Source organism: Pleurodeles waltl, chromosome 9 (genome assembly GCF_031143425.1).
Source record: "Pleurodeles waltl isolate 20211129_DDA chromosome 9, aPleWal1.hap1.20221129, whole genome shotgun sequence".
Classification (NCBI taxonomy): domain Eukaryota; kingdom Metazoa; phylum Chordata; class Amphibia; order Caudata; family Salamandridae; genus Pleurodeles; species Pleurodeles waltl.
Genome location: NC_090448.1, coordinates 866,375,468 through 866,397,511, shown reverse-complemented (window position 1 = coordinate 866,397,511; position 22,044 = coordinate 866,375,468). Strand labels below are relative to the sequence as shown.

Genomic DNA, 22,044 nt, shown 5'->3' with positions numbered 1-22,044 from the left:
CGACTTTCAAGCCCAACAATGGTAAGTAGTGAGTGGCCCGCAAGCTGGCTGAGTTAACAACATGTCTCGAAGAGACAGCTCAAGTGCTGTCTACGCGAGACCTAAAAATTATGCAAAAAGATATTGCGAAATAAGGTTGAGTTCAAATATTTGAACCTTTTCATTTTTATTTGAAAGCTTTATAAATCACAGGTCAGAACTAAAAAGGCAGCAGAGTTCTGTATAAACAAAGCAAAGCATGTATTGTAGACAAGTGTCATGCCTCCATGTGAGGCTGCATCAAAGAATCACCCATTTAATAATAAGGCTGTTTAAAATGTGAGTTTTTACAGTTCCCAAACTTATTTCTCATTTGATTTATTCCTTTCATTTGGATCTTGTACTGCTGCATTCATGAGGAAAAAATGAAAAGTCAAGTTCCAGAATGCAAGAAAGTAACAGCAGAACTACTTACATGTGGTATAAAGAAGCAATTTGAAACCTCTCTGGTGGAAATCTGTGCAAGTGAGAGATAGCTTTCATATAAATTCCTTGCACTGTGGCTGGAAAAAAGTTTGATGGTGCATTCATTTTGAAACCACTAGTGAAGTCAGTTGTGAGTGTACAAGACAAGAGTGTATTTGTTGCATTAGTATACCAGTACTCTTTAGTCCTGCTGCTGCTGTGAGATGAGAGCTTGGCCTTTGTAACATCAGAGCAGAGAAACAATATCAACAATTAGGTTTTGCCTCAAGACTGCTGTGGAATAGTTCTGTTTTTTAGCTATAAACTGGAAACTGATGCCTTACTTATCCCCGGAGAACTGGTCTTATATACTCTTGAATCATTAAGAAGTACTTTTGTTGCATTGCAGAGGGGATGTTATTAAAGAGCTCTTGCTGTGGTGGCGAATTAAGCGGGGGGTTGCTGTGGGGGCATCATTATAGGTGCATCAACAAGTGGGACTTAAAATAGGGATCCAGAGTTTGATTCTGTGGGCACTGCATAAATCTGCAATAAGTTTGCCGTAACAGGAGCTAGCACTGGCTGGCAGGTGTCACAAAGATGCTATTCTCTGCAGTGCTCTTGAAGAAGGCACAGAGAATACACTAGTACACAGTTTATTTTGGACACCTTGCCTATTGCTACATGCACAAGATACACCTAAGGCACAACTTATGGCACTAAAATAATCGCCTTAGAACTTTACACTTAAAACAAAAAACTTTACACTTAAAACAATCTGCAGTTAGTAGTCTAACATTCAAGTAGCAGTGAGGGGCACTCAAAATGCCATACATATGATGTAGATATGCCATAAGTAAACACAGAGAAATTCAGATTTGCCACACTAGGCAAAGGATAGCTAGAAAAATTAAAATACCCCCCTCACCTCCACTTTGAACCAAAGCTTTTATGGCATCAAGCAAACCAAACAACTCATTGCAACCCTCCCCAGAAGAACTCTTATCTTTTCCATCTACGCGTCTATCCATTCATTATTTCATCCTCCCATCCACCCGCTGATATCCATCATTTCTATTCATTCTTTCACTACCACCATTCTGTCACCCATTCATCCTTTCATCCATCATTCAGTCTTTCGCCATTCTGCATGTATGTCCATCCATGTTCCCTTCATATCCAAACCTATCCATCCATCTCTAAACCTGGCCATCATCCACTCTTTCACTCATCCATCCCTCCATCAACCCTTTCACTCATCCACCCATCATTTTGCCCATCCATCCACACTTTCACTCCATCTTTTCCCACATCCACCGATTTACCCTTTCATCCATCCTTTCACTTACTCATCCATCTATTCACTCATCTATCCATCCATTCACACTTTCACTCATCCATCCATCCTTTCTTCCATCCCTTCACCCTAACTTTCACTCATCTATCCATTCTTTCACTCGTCCACCCTTAAATCCATCCTTTCACTCATCCATCCATCCACACATTTATCTATCCTTTCGCTCATCCGTCCATCCACCCTTTCACTCCATCCACTCATCCCTTTCACTCTCCCATCCACCGACCCTTCCATCCATCCATTCAGCAGGGGCTTCACAAGTTATGCATGATGCATAGTGTCAGGATGAGGTGACTGTGGCATTGTGGTTCCTTTTCTTGCACTTTTATATAGCACAAACGCTGAGAAGCGTCTTCAGGGTGCTTTACGAAAGTGCCAATTCCATTACAAAGGTCAGGTTTTTTTTAGGCCTGGGGAGGTGTAATGATTTGCCCAGAATCGCAGGATTTCAGACCCTACGCCAGGGCGTGTACCTAGTTCACCAGTTGCATTAAACTACCCCATGTGCTGCGAAGCCCAGATGAGGGAGTTACATGCCCTGGGCTTCAAAGCATTAGGCCAAGGAGGTGGAGGCCCTGGGCCAGGCAGGAAATGGAAAATGGTGGCAAGGTTCAGGGAAGGGGGGCCCATTCCTGGACCTTGTAGTCTGATGCAGCTCTTACAGGCCAAAGGGACTGAGCTTTGCTAAACCCTGTCCTGCCATGTCAGTCTTTTCTGGCTGCTCCCTCCTCTCCCAACCCACATCTTCTCACCTAAAAAAATGTACGGCTGGTCCTTGGAACAAATGGGCCCTTTTGTTGCCTGGAAACATAAAACAGAAAAGGAAGGCAAGCCTTCAGGGCAGGTGTTTAAGGGAGGTGCTGCCTCACTCCTGACATTGTGGTCCAACACGATTGCTGGCTTTACTGCTGCCCACTTCCCCACTCACTGTTGTCCTTTCCCCCACTCCTGCACCCCCAGGAATGCCGCCACCACCCCCTTGGACGAGGGAGTGCAAGACACCTCCCTTGAAAAATACATTTGTGATATGGTCGGATTGGGGATGTGGCACTGAAGGAGAAGGTTGGTGGACTGATAGTGTGGCATTTCACACAGAAGCAGGGCTCCATGTTTTCAACCTGAGCGCAGGGCCCTGGGCAGCTGCCCACAAAGCCTATACCTAGCAATGGCCCTGCACATAACACTGCTCTCCTTCGCTTTCTGTTCCCTCAAGCCTGTTGCTCTTTGTTACCATTCTGGCCCCACTGTGTTCATCCATCACCTCTCTGAAGTACTTTTACACTGTCATCACTCCCCCACCTCTTTTCTTAGTTGCTTCCTTTGGCATACCCCCTTCAAAAGCACTGCACCTCCAATCTCTGTGGTCACCCTTTTATTTTATCCGAGGTGAATAGGGTTGCCACCTGGCCGGTTTTCTACCAGCACCTCCGGTATTTTTTAAGTCCTGACCGAAGTAAAATTTCCTAAAGCCGTTTTTTTAAAAACCCTTACCCGTATATATAGCAAACAGAAGGTACAAATAGAAAGTACTTTTATATCTGTTCCAGAGATGCATCAAAAATACCTGACTGATAGCTAAAGTAAAGAAAGGCAGAAAAGTCATGTTACAAATTAATACTTACTATTTTTTAAAGTCATATTTAGTATAAAGTATGTGCCTTTGCAGACTCTTACAAACAACAAATGGCTGTGAAAGTTTTCGCTTGGAAAGCTGGCAACCCTAAGGTGAACAATGCTCATTGTCAGACGTGTTTCCGTCTTTTTTTGTGAGCCCTGCAGGATACCCTGCTTTTCATTCACGCAGGGGCAGGGCTCACTTCATACCCAAGGCACTTCAAATACCCATCTAATCAGTGTTCTCATACAGATGCAGCCATTAGATCATTGAAGACTGTTGGGCTGATGGCTGCGAGGCCCAGGGGATGGGGCCCCCTCCCCAGAGCTTCACAGCACTGCACCACTGTCACAACCGAGTCTTTTGAAAGGCATTGCTGTGGGACCCCTCTTGCATGTTTACAGACGCGACGCAGGGCCCCGGGCAGCTGCCCACGCTGCCCGTGCCTAGCGCCGGCTCTGAATGTGAACTTGTATTGCATTCTCGGTCACGTACTCTTCTCTGTCTGTAAAATGTCAAACAAAACTTCTGAATTAAAAACACATTTAAAACAATGTTTGACAGCCTAAAGTGGCAAAATGAAACAGATAATACTTGAAACAAAAGGTACCATAATCTTATAAGGGATGGCACACAATATGATTAATATCGGTATCATGGGTTACCTTTCTTGGAGAAAGAATGGTGAATTCCTTTTTTTAAAGGCCTTTAGACACAGTGGAGACAGGAGAAAATAATGTTCCATGCAAGATCTCCAGATACCTTAGTGACACTAATTTTAATCTGAATACTAATCTTTGAATTTCCAGATAACTCTTCAATCTCTCATCCCCAGGATAAATGTGCAAGAGGCAATTAACAAAGGAATCAAACTGAAGTGACTAGAGGAGTCAAAGCACAGGATTAAATTCCGAATTACTTCTTTAAGGGGTATAGAAAGCATCTGTGAAAAACATTCTAAGGCATTAGAATACTATGAATTGACTACATACATTTTATGATTGTAATTCCGAACCGGGCTAACTGTGTTAGCTGGAGCTTGACAGACAGTTTTTTGGGCCACTGGACTTGATTTTCTAATTTTCTGGTGCCTTGACATGGGGCGCAGTATCATCATTTAGTTTGTTAGTAATTTTAAGGCAGGACCTGGCACAGTATGCACGGAGCTTGACAGTCAATTTTTGGGCCACTGGACCTGTTTTTTTCAATTTGTTTAGTGTCTTCACATTGGGCGCAGTACCTTCATTTTAGTTTATAAGTAATTTTAGGGCAGTACCTGGCACAATAGGCAAAACAGCTTTTTACTACTCCCAGCAGTAAATGTGTAAACACATTGGAGTTGATTTAAGAGGCCCTAGCGCCTCCTTGCGCCACTTTAGCGTAATTTGTTTTTACACTAATGTGGCCCAAGGCCAAAATTGCACTGCCACATTTACAAAGTAGAGCAATGCATGTATTTCTAACCCTTTGCGCTACATTATGCCTGTGTCAGGCATAATGTATGCAAAGGGGGCCAAAACAATGGCGCAAATAAATCAGAGATTTTTTCGTGTAATTTATTTTGGCACTTTTAACGCTTGCTCAGAGGCGCCGTCGACTTTTTGTCTGAAAACCTGTCTGCCGGTCTACCTGCCTTATTTAGATATTGGCGTCCCAAAGATGAAATCCTGTATTCGAACTGCCGTCTCTAACAAGAAACACTCATCGTGTCGACGGTGGGAGAGTGACAAGTGGTTGCCAGCGGGACCCCAGCCACCCTTCCGGCCATGCAGATTTGGATGTGCCTTACTGCCAAGAAAAAAGTGGTAGTCTGACCCCAACTTCTGAGTTGGGGGATTGAGGGGAAAAACTCACTTATTTTCTCCATTCCACCTCAGTCTTTGACTGGGCAGCACCTGCTGTCACTGCTGCCATTGTCACCCCCGGTGGCCGGTCTCCAAGATAGGGATGCTGCATTGCCAGAGTACGTTGGGTGGGCACTGCACGGGAGGTTGGGACCACTGCACACATACACAAATCACAATACTTTTTAAAAATCATTGTGACATGCATACGTGGGAGGAGACAATTGTGTCGACCATGACTGGGGACACACATGCACAACAAGCATATTGCGCACATATACACATCATTGTGGTGTCTTCATTCATTTCCAAATGGATACTGTCACCACAATGATGGTAAACTCACACTGGACAAGTGTCCATGTGTGTGCATTGCAAGGGGATTTTACAGGAGGGTTTGTGCTATCTATTGTGTATATGAGTCGTTATGTGTATGTGTGTGTGGATTGGCTGGTTGAGGTGGAGGGAGCTGCAGTGGGTGATGTGGTTGTACCTGTATTGTGTCACTTGCATGTGACACTGATTATGTTATGCATGGGTGTGAAATTCCTATAACCAGACGCCCAGGACATATTGTTTGGGGTCAAGGATACCTAGTTTTCATGTTTATGTTATCCTTGGGACATGTAGGCCCAACCCCCTGCAGCACAAACCCTTTGACTAGCAGTTTACAGTGAAGAGAACTGTCTGCAGTTGAGGTAATGTATGTGTCCCTATTTTAATGCTGTTCATTAATGCAAAGCCTTCATTATTGGGGTGCACACTCTAAATAAATGTTGTAAGTTCACACTGCACTACTGACAGTGGTTCTAGTAAAAAAAATAAAGGGTACACACACATTTGCAACGTTTACCAATATTAGGCTAAGTACAATGCTCCCAGAATGCTCTGTGATTAGGTGCAAATATTCACATACACTTGTAAGCAAGGTTGAGGATTCTCTTCTTTCAAAATAATATGTTCAGAAAGAAAACGAAAGTAGGAAAAAAAATGTTTTTCTAAATTACTGTGACATTTTAGGTATTATTCTTTGAAGCATCATATAGTAAAACGTGTTGATGCATGATTGTATTTCCCAAACAATATTCATAATGGAAAATCAGTGTAACCAGTTTCAACAAGATTATGGGAAACATGAAAATAAGCCAATTGAGCCAACATTGGTGTTCAGTCTTTTGGTTTTGTCAATGTGTGTTTTGTTTTGATATAATTTTTCTAAAACGTTATTGGTGTGCGAGCTGCCTGCCCTCAACCCTGTAACAAACACTGCCAAATAGCACAAAAAAAAATGGGTCTAAAAAAAGCACACTTTGCCACAGTAGTTCCAGGCCCTGAACAAAACTGTTTTGTGTACCAATATGCTCCTTGTGGAAGAGCAGAATGCTATCACTATAAAGCCTGCCGATACATGGATAGAAAGAGAAATAGAATATTAATACACATACAAATGTCTTGGTTAATGCCAGACCTAATTAAGTGCCCAAATCTTACACTAAACCCATGGTGTATGTCTTTGCATTAGTGCAGAATTAAAACTTTTATGAATTTCACAAGACTTTACAGAAGTAGACCAGGAAATCGTACTACTGGAAGATATTTGTGAATTGTATTTTAGCTTGAGCAAATATGCATGTGTAGATTTGCTCATGTGAAAACTTACTGAGCGTTTACAAGTTAAATTTCCCCTCCAACCATTTTTTTTACCAATTGTGGAAGAAGTTTTATTTCTGCCCTAGTCAGAAGTAAATTTCTATCATTTCTCAGTATGGGAAAAGATTAGAGGAGAGCTGGTGAAATCCTTAAAACATGCAAGATTGTTAGTTTACAGAGACTCCAAAGGCATCCCAACCCTGGGAATATTGCTTAACGCTACCTCCAGTCCCAGTATGTAGATCCGCAGAAAGGTGACAAAATTAGGAAATTGCTAATATTCAGGCCCTGCTAAAATATTAGCACTGGCATATTATCAGAGCTCTTATATAATAAGACTGCAGCCATAATTTGTCGCTGCACTACATGGTACCAAAGGGACAAGTGGACTTTTTTACAGGACAAGTAGATTTATGATGCAACCTTTTCCTAGGGCCAGTAGATATTTTATTAAATTTCACCCCCCTGTTGTGTATGTTCTGGTGCTGTGTGACACAATCAGATGATTGGTGTTGTTGTGTGTGTTTGTGTAGCTGAGGGTGCAATTGTGTTGGCTGATGTGGTTGTATATTCAGTGGGTGCAGTGTCAATGGTGTGTGTGTGTAGCGTCATGGATATATGTCAGTGTGTGTTTCCTGCACGATGGTATGTATGTGGTATGGTGTGTAGTGCAGTGGGATACATATGGCTATGGGATAGTGTGTGTGTGTGTGTCACTTACCTCTATTACATAGCGACTGCCATTGTAAGAAGTGCACTGGGTCCCGCCGCCATATCCCTCCGTCAGCAATCCGTTGCCAGTCCTCCACTTGTAGAGCTGTAACACCTAAATATGGTGGGTGGATACTGTCGACTTGACAGTCTTCTCAGGTCCCACGCAAATGTGGCTTGGTAACATCGCCAAAATCTAAATCAGACCTTAAGAAAAAGTTATCTGGAAAAAAGTGCAGCAGGGCCGGTGATGACACCTCCCCATGGCATGTTTGATTTACTAATTCCCTAGCAGCTTCACTTTTCACCTGGGCCTCATCTGCCTCCAGCTCATCTGTTGACCCCATCATTATGGATCTCTACAGCAAACCTATGTTCACCTGAGTCCGTGCATGTCAATGTGCTTACCTTTCAGTTGTTTGCTTCCCCACTGGAAAAAGCAGTTCACAGAATGCTCTGCTCATAGTGTCCCCGCACCGCCATAACTCCTAAGGTCTACCTTACTCTTGAGGTTGAGTTATTGACTGTCTTTTCTGAAATGCTCAAGGAAGGAAGTCCATAATGGCTTTCATTGTGGGTAAGTAAGTTAAAAACTTGTAAAGGGCACAAATGCTAGACAGCGTCTTGGCGCTAGCGTCCTCGAGAGAAACCATCATGAGTAATCCTATTTGGTGAGAGATAAAAAGAACCAGGTTTTTAGCATTTTCCTAAATTGAGTCAAATTAGCTTGAGATCTTAAAAGTAAGAGCATTAAAATCCATGGTTTATAGGTAGAATAGAAAAAGCTCTGACCTCTCCATTTTGTTGTATTAATTCTCAGGATGGCTACCAACTTGGCTGCACTGGACCGGAGCTTACGGTTGGGCACAACCCAGCAGAATTATTTTTTTTAATTATCGAGAGCCAATTTTATGAAGCGCCTTATGAGCCATACAGAGGTCCTTAAATTTAATCCTTTCACCAATGGAAAACCAGTGAAGGCCAAGAATATTCTGCAGAGTTTAGAGTTTATGCACCAGGTGCTTCTGTAAGCCCATGTAACAAAGATTTACAATAATCAGTTCTGGACAAGAGCCATAATGACCCTTTTATGCAAGTCTAGCGGAATGTAGGGAAAAACATTTTAAAAAATCCTGAGCAGAAAGAAACAGGATGATGTAACCTGATTGATTTGATCAGAAACGCAAAGCTTACTGTCGAACAGCACCCCTAAGGTCTTTACTTTCTGTACAGGTGTGGGAAGTGAAGCAGGATTGGAAGGCCACCAGGAGGTGCTCCAAAAGGTGGCGTTATTACCAAAAAGAAGCACCTCTGTCTTCTTGTGTGGGCATAGATGCATGAGCAATATGCTGGTACTGTGTCCTTGCCAAACTTGGGACATAGTGAGAGAACAGAGCAGCCATTTTAAATGCATGTGCTGGAAATTGGTCTGTATGAGTGTCAAAGCTACATGATGGCCACTCTGAACCCTGGTTTTCTTGGTATCAAACAACTCAGGACAATAAATCCAAACTGATATCAGTATTGGATTTATTGAAAAAGGTACCCAGGGGCCACCTTGGAGGTGACCCGTGCAAAAGCAATCATGTGATGTTTGCTGGCCAGTCAGAACCAGCCTGCCACCACCAGACAAGATATTGGAATCCTGGGGTGAGAGCCTTTGCTCTCTGGGTTCTGAAAACAAAGCCCTTCCTGGGAAGAGGTGTTACACCTCCTGTCCCAGGAATATGCACGGCTCTGCCTGCAAGCTTCAAAGGACATGCCGTCCTTGAAACTCGACTCCCAGCCCTGATGCTAGTAGCAGATGGCCGCCCCCATTGCAAACCCCACTTTTGGTGGGAGCAGGAAAATGCACAAAGGACAGGAGGAGTGGCCACCCCTAGCCTCCATCACCCCTAAGGTGTTCCCTGTGAGGTGACCCCTCCATTTAATTTTCCTCCATCTTGCATGGTAGGAAAATAGCCAATCAGGGAAAGGGAAGTGACTTCTGCCCACAGGAAGTGGTTACATATTGGGTGTAGCCACCCGAAGGTAGATGACCCATTGGTCACTACTAGGAACTCCGCTAAACGCCCACTAAATGCAGTATTTAGTGGGGACCCGTAGACCTACAGATCGGATTCCAAGGACACAAGAAGGCCAGAAACAAACAAGACCCAAGACTCGAAAATCGAAGTCCTGCTGCACAAAAAAAGGTGCCATACCCTGCCTGCTGCACCCAGGACTCGATAATCGCCGCTAAAGGTTTGACTGGACATCAAAGGGACTCTACAAAACCCCAGAGGGCCTCCATTTTTCTGAATAGTACCAAGGATCTCCCTCCAGAGTATAGGTATCACTCCCTGCAACAAAGAAGCAAAGACCAGTGAAGTCCAGATCACTGACCGGCCCCTGACCAAGGAACCAGACATCGGCAGCCGCACCAAATTCCAGCCGGCAGACCTAGCGGACAAACTCGGCTGGTGTGCCAACTTTGGTGGTACTGCGACCTCCAGTGGCTGAACCGTGCAATAGCCAGGGGTACTGGACCCCCAGCATTGGACACCAAGAGGAAAAGTCCACTTCGAACTCTCTGAAGACAAGAAGCAAGCCCCAGTCAAGGGACTTCAGGACATTAAAGAACCATCCCAAGAATGGCCCTGTTGACCTGCAGTCCACCCTCAAATTGACCTGCCTCCTGGTTCCAAGGGGGCCTTTACGCACCGCTTTTGGCTCACTTATCTGCTCTGCACCCAGCCTCCCTGGCCCCTGCACTGGAGAACCAACTGTGCTCTAAGGGTCCCCCACCCCTTGCGACCTCTACAGTCTAAGGGGACCCACCAACGTACCTTGAAGTCTACCTTTGCAGTGCATTTCCAAGTGATCCACCTTGCCTGTCCTGCACCAGATCCAAGACTTTCAGAAGCTGATCATGCTCAAACATCTCTAGCAGGCTCCACAGGCTCCTCGATTACCTCAACCTAAAAACAGGAGACATTGGTAAACGCATTGCCTAATTTTATATGCATTTTAAAAGTTTTCTCCCATTGATTCCTATGGTGCATAAGTACAACCAAAAATACATTTTTTGCTAAACTTTGAAAATCATTACTTAAAAAATACTTATCCAGTTTTGATGATCTTGGTCTTTAAAACTTTATATAAAATCTGAAGTATTTTTGTAAATTGGTCTTGAGTTATTCTTTTGAGTGTGCCCACATTTATTGATATTGTGAGTAGAACAAAAGCTTAGCACTTCTCCAAGACTGGTTTAACCGCTCGACCAAGTTACCATAAAAATTAGAGCATTAGATGATCTAGTTTTTACCTCTGTAAACCAAGGTGGGGTTGCTTGGACTCTCTGCACAGTGCACATCATTTCTGTACACTATATAGAGAGCCAGCCTCCTACAACAATGTAGAACTATCTTAATTTGCATGGACACCAAGGTAGCTCAACTTTCCTTTAAGTCTTTTTTGGAGTATACCAATTGTGTTCTCTTTTAGGATAAGTTTAGTTCCCTTTGCAAGTTTGTCTTCATCTTCATCACCTTGGACAAGGCTTAGGCCAGCCTCAAATGCATGTTCCGCACGACTTTTTGTCATAGGTGGTGATCAAGAAAAGGCTTTATTCAGTTGTTCCATGGACATGATGGCTCACCTAAAGTCTCCATAAGTTAAGAGGTCATGCAAGTGCTGCCTGAGGTGCAAAATAAGGGTGCAAGGAGCATCACTTTGACCACCTAAGGTAAACCCTACACCTCCGCCCCCATGTTTACGTCTTTTTTCCTTTCATGCACCTGATAGCTCAAAAGTGTGAGGGCGTATTACAGATATTTGCTGGTTACCAAATAGCTTTTTGCACTCTCCCCCTTCAATTCAAGTGTCTGTGGGACCACTGACTGCGCTTAAAAAATGTTTTACTAACATTCTCAAAGGGGAAGAGGTCCCCAAGGGCACCTCTTCCTATTTGTGAATGGGTTACCACCTACTTGAAATAGGTGATAAAATGTGAATGTTTTGCAACCGCATTTTGGCTGCAAAACATTCACACATACCACTGCGATTCTGTATTAGGAAGGGACGCCGTAAACATGTCTCTTCCTAATACTGAATGGCAAAACCCGATTACTGAATGGCAAATAGGACTTGGTATACATCAAAAGGCATTTTTCTGGTTGTGAGCGGGCTGCTTCGGTGAATTGGGCTGCTTGCGGCCAGAAAATACCTTTGTACATCTGGCCCCAAGTTCTCTGCTTCTCTAGTTATTCTAAACCATTAAGGCCTCCAATGGTAAGGCCCGCTTCGGTGACTCCTTATATGGTTTTCTAGTCGGAGGCCCTCTGGTCAGTCTGAGGAGCTAACCTGAATGGTTTATTCAGGGAATGCACATAGTACTTAACACAATACTATCCCTGGAGTTTCTTGTTTGCACCTTAGCCTTGTTTTTGGCCCGACTCCTAATGGCAAACGTCAGTACATTCCTCAGGATGGGCTATTTGCCTGCAGTTCACTCAAGGGCTGCTCCTCCATTATGGCGGAGGAGCATCGCCCCACTGCTGAAAGGCACCAGAAAAATAGATCATTAAAAAAACGATTTATTATCATTTTATTTATCACTATCAAGTCCGCCAGTCTAGGGTGGGGTGGAGCCATCCTCTGCGTCAGGAGCTGGGAGGAAGAGTGGTAGGTGCACTCTAAGTGCACGTCGGTTTAGCCGGCTGACTTAGGCTGGCCAAACCGACATGCACTCCTAGAGCTCTCTACCAAGGCTGTGTTGCACAGCTGGGTGGAGAACCAGCGCTGGCTCCCAGTCCCCAACTGAACAGCATTTCAGCCCACTGAAATGCTGGGTAACAGCATGACAGAAGCGTCTGGATTGTGTGGGGAGGGGAGCAAGCAGAGAAGCTCCGAGACGCAAAGGAACACAGAGGCAGCGTGTGGCAGGTAAGTGTTTTTTAAAAATTATTCCCGACTCCCTTGCGCGCTGTCCCCGTGCACTCCACACTCCCCTCGCTCTGCCCCATCGAGTGTTATTGCCAGCATCCGCCACGGAGTTCACTCGTGAATAAGCATGGGGCAAAGATCAATAACTCATGCAGCCATCTCCAGAGACTTTTGGAATCACTGTTTTCATATCATCATCACCACAGAGTACAATGCAGATTTGTACATCTGGCACCTTAGGGACTCAAAAGATTGGATGATGGATCCTTCATTTAATTTAGGATGTCTTTGATTTGCGAGAAACTCCAGACTTGAAGATCTTGGGGTGTTCCTGAATTGCTATCGCCGTGTCTTTCTGAGCTAGTGTGTGAACCCGCAGGCCTTTGCAACAGAAGTCATTTACTTGAACAGAAAGTTTTCTGCTCCTATGATGTTCCTTCTTTTTAATTATTTCACTTGAGGGTAATTCTGTTCATGAGACAGTTTACCTGCTGTCTCGTCCTCATTGCAGAGATTAACCTATCTCGGTTTGGTTCCATCAGTGACTGGAATTGGCTATGAACCTTCCTTGCTTGATTACTCAGTTTGAAACTCTCCTCCTTACTCTAGAGGGTCTTTTCTACAACCTTATCCTGCTGGTCACCACAAGACTTGCTGCTGACTGGTCTGTGGAAGGGAGTTTGGATCCCCATGTTGCCGCTCATACTTTCCTTATGTGCAGATCAGCCTCACAGATTTATGCATCTAGAATATGTGCTACTTTATGAGTCATTAATGTTATCATTTATTTGTAGCTGATGGCCTCGCAGTACTTGACACAATATTGTATAACATTTTTTTGCTCTGATAAGACCACAGATTAAAAACTCAGCTACAAGGCTAGTTTTGTTACATTTTCAACATTCATTCACTCTATATTATGTTATATTATCGATTGTCCGACAGGGGAGGAGGGGTGAGGAGATGTTGTGTGTGCAAGTGGGTGTTGTCTGCGTGTGTATGGGTGTGTATATGCATGTGTGCATGGGTGTGTGTATGCGTGTGTGAATGTATGTGTGTATGCGTAGTTGAATGAGTGTATAGATGTTGAAGTGAGTGAGTGTATAGATGTTGAGGTGAGTGCGTGTATGGATGTTGAAGTGAGTGTATGGATGTTGAGGTGAATGCATGTATGGATGATTGCGACTGTATGCGTGTATGGATGTTTGTGACTGAATGCGTGTATGTCAGTATTGGTGTATGAGTGTAGGCAGAGTGTGTGAATGAGTGTATGCGAGGTGGGTGAATGAGTATGAGGGTGCGGGTGGGTGTCTGTGCGCGTAGATGCGGGGGCACTGTACTAGGAGGGGGGTGGGGTGCTGTTCAGGTAGTGAGGTGGGGGTTCTGGTATGGAAAAGGGGTGGGCTTAGAGGGGGGGGGTATTGGCTTGGAGAGGGGTGGGGGAGTCATTTGCCGGTGACAGGAAAGAAAATTCCTGTCACCGGATGCCTATCTGCCAGGGTTTTCATGGCAGTGCTACAGCCGCAGAACCCCTGGTGGAAAGCCGGCTCCAAATATTGCTGGGGGTCTTCACTGGACTGCCTGGTCGGAAATGCTAACCTTCTGCCCGGAGGGTCCAACTGCCCTGGTGGTACAGGCGGGGTTGTGGTGGGTTGGCAGCCAGCCCGTCGGCGGTGAAACCGCCACCCTGGCCCTGGCAGTCAGAAGACCCCCAGGGTCACAATAAGGGCCTTGGTCTGGAGTATATGGAGTACCAGAGAGAGGACAAAAAAACAAATCCACAATATCTTTTTTTAATGAAATTCCAGAACATGCTGACCATATAGTTACATTTTCATTTTAATATTCGCTTTCTTTGTCTCTCCCATATCGTTCCCATTTTGAACACTAACATGCAAAAGTCTTCGTATAATTGTTTGATAACAATTTGGGGTTTTACCACTGCACCCTCCCCCATATTAATTTTTAAAAAACGCCGCTGTTTGAGCTAAACAAGCACAAAATCATCGAAGACCGACACAAATCAGGTATCACAATAAATGCAAGCATTATCCGTATGATGGCTACTCTCAGCAGTTGTGCAGATAAAGCCTTCAATTGGCGATCAACATCTCAGTACTTGACAAAGCTTAAAGTAGCAGGGATCTGGACGAGACTGTCAGTTGTATGAAACAGATGTGTTTCTCTATTGGCCTGGCTTTGACTTTGCTTATCTTCGGTCGCCTATACCTTCCAGCAAGAAACCTGCAACTGTCATCTGTTACTGCACACGTCTCTGCCTCACAAGCCCTTCGCATTTTGTTCTTATCTAATGGTTAAGGTAAGCCTTCAAAGAACTGCAACAGGATCTAAGGTAAACTCAAGCAAATATGTTTTCTTTGAGAAAAGCCCCTGAATGGGTAGATGCAGGAAGAAGCGTACCAAATACGAATATCATAAGATTAACATTGGAAAATAAAGTGTTTACAGTCATTAAAGAAACCACTCCAAGTTAAGAAATTACATTTTTATTTTATTTAAAACTATAAATCTTTAGCACGTGACTGAGTTCTGGATCTGAGTGCTTCTTGTGTGTTAATAAATTAGCAGCTTAAGTAATACATTCATCCTAGAGTTAGGACTATGCCTTTGAAACAAGAGGAAACCTTTTACGCCAAAAACACTTTAACAGCAGAGCCCTTAAGGTGCCCATGTGTATATCCAGTTCTTTGCTATGTCAAAAGCAAGGTACACGATTACTGACACTGCGTCTCTTTGGCTGACTGCCCATTGCATCTTTAAACCGTTTAAGTACCTTTTATGCTACATATGGACAAGTGCTTTCCTAATCGGTTTCATATCCAGTGCATATACTTCATTGATATCGAGATAAAGCATGCATACATACAAGCTGACAATGCATAAGACCTAACATTCATCTCCAATCTGTGTTACTGACTCGCTTCTTGGTAAAACTCACAAGTTATTGTTTTGCAGTTTAAAGTGGCAGTACTACATAAACATTGTTACATTTCATATGATAAATGGTTCAAATAAGCAACCAACCTCTATAAACGGAGAACACAAATGTAAAACTAATATGTTCCAGAAATGTTTTTTTACTGTAGCAAATCAAACTATGTAGGTGGAGTAGAGGGGGAGGGGGCTTGAAAATCAACGAGACTGTTGCAGGAAGATGCATCAATCCACTAAAATAAGAGCACACTAGGGTATAAGAATATAAGTTCTCAATGGACCATTGATTGTCCTGTCTCTGGTAGAAATTAAAAAACTGTGAAATCTTTGGGTAGCCATTGGCTGATTTGTAAAACAATACCTGCATGTCTGACTCCAGAGAGGAGGAGAGCAGGAATACGTACACAAAACATGCATACAAAAGGGAACAGACGATCTTTGTATCTACTAACAGAGAGCGAATGGCAATCAGTTTTCAAACCAGGTTTTGGGCAATACGGAGTACAATGGATCACTGTTTTAGCAATTGAACATGTGAAACAGTGTAACCAAGCCTTTTTTTTATCATATAGTGATGTGCGTCCGGCTTTTAAATGGTTGAATAGATGCCTCCAATGGTCATAATTAAAGGCCAAAGGCATTGATATTGCTTTACTAACTTTGTTTGTCCTGGAACACATCTGTCGAGTTGAAAAGAAATGAGGTAGAATCAATGGTGCAACAAGTTACAATGGTCAATGTGGGAAGCAGAATAGTATCCTGGTGTCTATCTTATTTAATGTATTTATCACATATGTACCACCAAAACTTTGTGTTGAAGGGTCATATCCTCTAAATATAAGAGAGGTGTCATGCATTTATTTGTACGATCCAGCATAGTCTCCAGAAACAGATAGAAGCTCTTGATAACTAGTTGAAGCAAAGCAAGCGGAGGATTAGTTCATCTCAACAGTTTTTTTGGAAAAAGGAACAATTATCTTTGCAAAGTAAATTCTGAACCAATGAAGGTAGTTTGACAGCATTCATCTCGGCCAATTGGTCTTCAATAAATTGGGATGGAAAGATCACATAAATTGTGTAGTTAAGAAAGTATATTTTAACTTAAAGAAAAGGCCTTTAGAAGGTTTAGCCAATAATGTAGTTGGTTCATGCGTATCTTTGCAGAGTGAAAATGCTGAGCATGACCTATGGGCTTGGGTCGGGAATGTGAGTTTCTGCAACAAGAACAGAATTTAATAGGACCAATAAGAACTTATGGTTTATCCTCGATAAAAGACTAATAAAAAAAAAAAGAAATGTGAGCCCCTAGCAAAAATCAGTTAGGAAGACTTGTCAGTGCCTGTGCTGGGAAAATGTAGAATTCTGGTTACACAAAATTATACAATTACAGTTACACAGATCAGACTGTTTTCTAACATACATATTTTTGAATGCCATTTCTCTTCAATAATACATCAAGTTTTTATACCTGCATGAATTGTAATTAGGTATGTGTGGTGTTTTTTAATAAGTTGGGAAGTATTGTCACTAATTTTAATTCTAATTCTGCAATCTAAGTGGATAGCTTACCTGCATTTTTAAATATATATTTTCAGGGTAATAAACCAAACTAACCAGTTTTGTATTTTTGTGTTTATCTGTAGACTGATCTGCCTGTCTTTTATGTGAGAGACATTGTGACTCATAGCCTACATAATAAAGTTAAAATTACATTGACATTGAAATTACATGGAAAACATTGAGCACTAAATTGTAAACATGGGGACCTACCCTTGCCAAAACTAGAACCTGTTTCCCAATGAAAGTGCTTAGTATGTAACTCCTGCAAGAAGGCTTGCTCAGAAATTGATCTGTTTTGTTGTTTATATACTTACATTTACATGCTACATATTCTGTAAAAATGAGTACCTCTGTAAAGACAAACCTGTGCGTATACAATATGTGCACATCTTGTTTTGCACACACACACCCCATTGCCAAACATTTGTGCTCAATGTGTGCTGTGCTAAGTGGCAGGTGCAAATCTCAGACTTTACTGGTATGGGCCAAAAAGGTCCGGTTGCTAAGCTCCCAACAAATCTGTGCCACATTATTCAAAAACATTTTAGGGGTATTAGGAACACAGTAGAGAAGGATCCTCTTTTTTACACAAACAAACACTCCTGTTGATGATTCACCTCATTCATATAACACAACCAATTAGGCAATATCCAGCAGTTTCTTTTTTGGATGAATCTTAATCTCAGAAATTATGCAGGTGATTTCTAGTTCAAAAACTTCAAGCTCCTCTTTGGACCTACGCCCTACTCATACCATGAAACAACTTGCTCCTTTACTTGCAGCCTTTATCAAAATACGTTTACTCAGATGACTGGAAAGCAGCCATGATAAAACCGTTCCTAAACAAACTCTTTATTTTGCCTTTCAATCCTAATAATTTCAGCCCCATTTCCCTCTTGCTATTTCTCACAAAATTGCTAAAAACGTTGGTGTTTAACCAATTTCAGTCTCTCACTGATTCAAATAATCTGCTCTATCCAGGGTAAGGTGGACTTGGAGCAGGATATTGCACAGCGTTGGTCATTACTTCTTAAGACGATTTCAGACTAAGGGCCTGATTTAGAGTTTGGCGGAAGGGGTTGCTCTGTCACAAATGGGATGGTTATCCTGTCCACCATATTACGATCCCGTAATAGCCTATGGGATCGTCATGTTTGTGACAGAGTAACCTGTCTGCCAAACTCTAAATGAGGCCCTTAGTATTGACAAAGAAGACAGTGTGGCCCTAATCTTGCTTGATTTATTGGCTATGTTTGATACAACTGACACTACAATCTTCTTTTCCAGACTACAAATGTGTGGCTTCTACCCTTTTCGGTGGTCTGGTTTGAGTAGTTTCTTACTTCTCATACTCGGTTTATATTTCTTCCAACATCGTAGTCTGGTTCTAAGTCTACACCCTCTGGAGTTCCTCAGGGTTCAATATTAACCCCCAATACTATTCAACACCTATCAATTCAGACACCAACAATGTCCCTCCTCACTTAAAGGACTGGAAATTGAAATGATCTATTAGCTACTGATACAGAAAAAACTCTTATGTCCTCAACAAAGTAGATCCTAAATTTGGCCTTATAGTTCTCGTGCTTAGAAGCAAAATATTACACAACAGTGTCTCTGTATATGACCAGATGTTTGAGTATTCTCACCACAGCCAGTTCATTATTCAGAATCTTGACAGGCTTCAGTAAACGCCCATGTGACATCAACTAGTACTCATTATGGATGAAGATGGTCTATTAAATTGCTCGCCCTTTAACTAATCATCTCAACACAATGAAAATTATTGCAAAACATAACAAACAATCGCCCCCTAACTTGCAGTCATACCATTAAATGATAGACCTTGATTGGCCTGGGATGATGTGTACCCCCGCCAGATGAAACTGCATGCTTGATGCTCCATATCCATCACAGCACTGACCAATGTGAATTAACTGCAAGTATACTCTTTAACTATACACACACACCATTTTCATATTTTTTTTAAAGAAAGTATCCATTTATTCTTGGGGCAAATGAACATTAAAATGGGTCAACACAGTCTCATGAATTTAGGAAAAGTGGTAACATCTTTCCAAGGTACCGGAGATCCTATATACAGTACAGGTCTGAAGAGGAAACCCAAACAACTTGTACTTTTGTTAGCCAGGGCAGTGGAATTCATGTGAGAATTTCAGGATATTGATATAAACCTTAAGGAAAATAACGTATATAGCATTTGGTTAACTTGGCATGTGTTTGGACCTTCTGGATCTGCACTCAACATCCAAGCTTAAAGTTATCCAGGGAATTTTAAAGACTTGCTCTGGAAGTGTCACATTTAAATTACACATAATAAATGTGTGCAGGTTAAGCAGTTAACATGAGCCCTCCCCCTGCAAACTAAATTGAAGCCCCCCCTTACACCTCCCCCACCCAAAAACACAGACTCAGTCAAGAGCTCTCAGACCAATGGTACTGGTGTTGTGGGGGGCCCTGGAGCTCGGGCCCACCCTCACTGCGGAAGGTGCAAGGGCAGATGTAACACCACTGTTTTTAAGATACAAATTATTCTGTTATTCTCCTGGGTTCAATTCTAGCTTATCTTCCGTCTACACAACTTTATTCAACTTGATAGTACACAAAAAATTTCTCAGTCTTTAACTTTTGATTGATAATTTAATGACAGCCCTCATCAACACGTTCTCCTTCTTTCTATGATTAGTCAATTTGGACAATACACCACAAGTAACCGTTTCGTTTGTAGTGTTCCGGTTTAGCAACCTATATGGAATTTATTGGAAAAAAACATCATTTCTTTCACTTTCCACATCACCTGCTCCACTAGAGTCGGCTTGAGGAATCTCTGCTAAATTAAGTGAAGTCTCACTATTCTCAGCAGAAACCATGACAGACCGTGCAAAATATCTTTCAAGGTTTTCTATTTCTTTTGACTGCCTTTGAAGATTGCAGTAAGTGTCAGAATTGTCCGACTCTGGTTCTGGAGTGTGTAAAGCATCTGGCCGTTCTTCCTGGTGTGACGAGAGAAGACTCACATCCTGATCCAGTGGTTTGGAATTCACATCCTGCTCTGGCGGAGCATGACCAAGATCCTTATTTAACGGTTTGGGATTTAGGTCATGATCCAGTGACAGGAGTTCAACATCATGATCTGAGGAGAGTGGATCTGTGCCCTGGTACATATCCAAATTCTTAGGTGGGCTCAGATCTTCTGTTAAAAAATTGTTCAGGATATGTTCTCCATTTTTTTGTTGTCCAATTTCCTTTTCTAAAAACTCTTCAATTTGTAGCTGCTGAGGTGATGACAAAAATTTGTTTCTCAGATAATCATACCTCTCAATACCTTTACCTAACATCTCTGTATCAAGCTCCAATCTAGATCTTGATGTCTTCCTGAGTAAAAAACTATGTGTTTCACTGCTGTTGAGATTTTCAGTGCTCTCTCTCTTATAACCCAGGTCTGATCGGAGGATGTTCAAGAGGTGATGCATTTTCCTCTGTTAAAAAAACAGAAGACAAGGATTTGTAGCAAAAAAACATGTGGAAGGTCACAGGGGATTCTTGAATACAAAGTGCACTCTTCAATATTTCACCTATAGTCATTTTTTCTGACCAATATGTAATATTCAAAAACACAGACTGATTAACTAAAGTCATTATTCTGCAGAAAACATTGGTTGGTCTTTCTCCAGGGCTGATCCCTTATGCTGCTCTATGATGCAAACGCACAATTAGAACCACATTGTTAAGTGACACAGCTGACGCACAGGTGGAAAAACTATCTACATAGAAATGTTGTGGTCTGAAAATTCTACCCAGTAAAAGACTAGCAATAAATTCATTCATGGTGGCAAATATTTAGTAAGGCACATTCTACTAATGAGCTACTATTATCTTACAGTACTAATAATATGTGCTGAAAACAGAAAAAACCCTTTTTAGATGTGTATTCTCCACCATCAGTAAATTCCTTGATATACTTACCATGTATGTTTTATTGTACTAAGTAAAACTGCCACCTTTTTGAGAGAAGAGTCTAGTAACAGTATTAACAATAGCATTTTTTAAAAGCGCTTCAAACCACACTTGTGCCAATTATAGATAGTGTAAATAAGAGATGTTACTATTACCCAATTTATCTTAGTATAACAACCTCGGAAGGATGGAAAGTTGAGTCTGCCAGGAACTCAACCCATGAACTTCAAACAGATTTCCATTCAGATCACTGAGACATCCTGTTTGCATACTGCACATGTACAACAGAACAACAACATGGAAGTTTTAAACAATTGTCAAAGGAGGAAGGGCTTACTTCATCTAAGCGATGGCGATTTTGTTCCACATGGCGCTCAAACACTCTTTCCAAAACCCTACGCAGCCGTGACGAGAAAACACAAACATTGCAAGTTAGACCCACATACAGCTTAGATGTCAATTACAATATTAATATCCATTGTAAGGCCGGGAACCCAAAAAAGTTACTCATAGTAGCAATTTTTTTACTCTTACCCCATCAGATTCCCCTCTTCTTTCTACATCTGGGATATTCTCCCCATGCAAAGAAATTGATGAAACATCTGCTAAATCATCAAAAATAGGTCATTCACCACTAATAAGTTTTCAACAGCATTTGTAGATATATATATGCTGTGTATATCTTGCAGCTACTCTCTGGATTCAGAAGCAAAAGCCTGACCAATATATTGGTGTATTATTATTTTCAATAAATTATTCCATACAGCCGCTGAAACAGAAGGTGGTAACTCCACTTTCTTTGAGATGCTTGTCCCATTGTGGTGACTGTAGTGAAATATGTGTTTTTGACCACTGACTGTGTTGCACTACTTTGCACCTGGATTAGCTGTCTATTGTTCGCAGATTGCATTTTGTATTCAGTTTAGCTGCCTATTGACTTTATCGTGGTGTTAGACATTGCTATGTTAAAGCCCTCTGTGTTTTTCCACATTGAAAATTGTGCT

The 22,044-nt window shown here is 42.1% G+C and overlaps 1 protein-coding gene across 2 annotated transcripts in view; it reads right to left on the bottom strand.

Annotated features, from left to right (window-relative positions):
• Nucleotides 1–15,038: 15,038 nt before the first annotated feature.
• SPATA7 (spermatogenesis associated 7) overlaps nt 15,039–22,044 on the bottom strand; it is a 408,620-nt gene continuing 401,614 nt past the window's right edge. For both annotated transcript variants that reach the window (XM_069208136.1, XM_069208137.1), the window contains 2 exons: nt 21,378–21,435; nt 15,039–20,562 (listed from right to left, as the gene is read on the bottom strand). In XM_069208136.1, the coding sequence (XP_069064237.1) occupies nt 19,840–20,562; nt 21,378–21,435 (781 nt within the window). In that variant the 3' untranslated portion in view covers nt 15,039–19,839. The remainder of the gene's footprint in view (nt 20,563–21,377; nt 21,436–22,044) is intronic.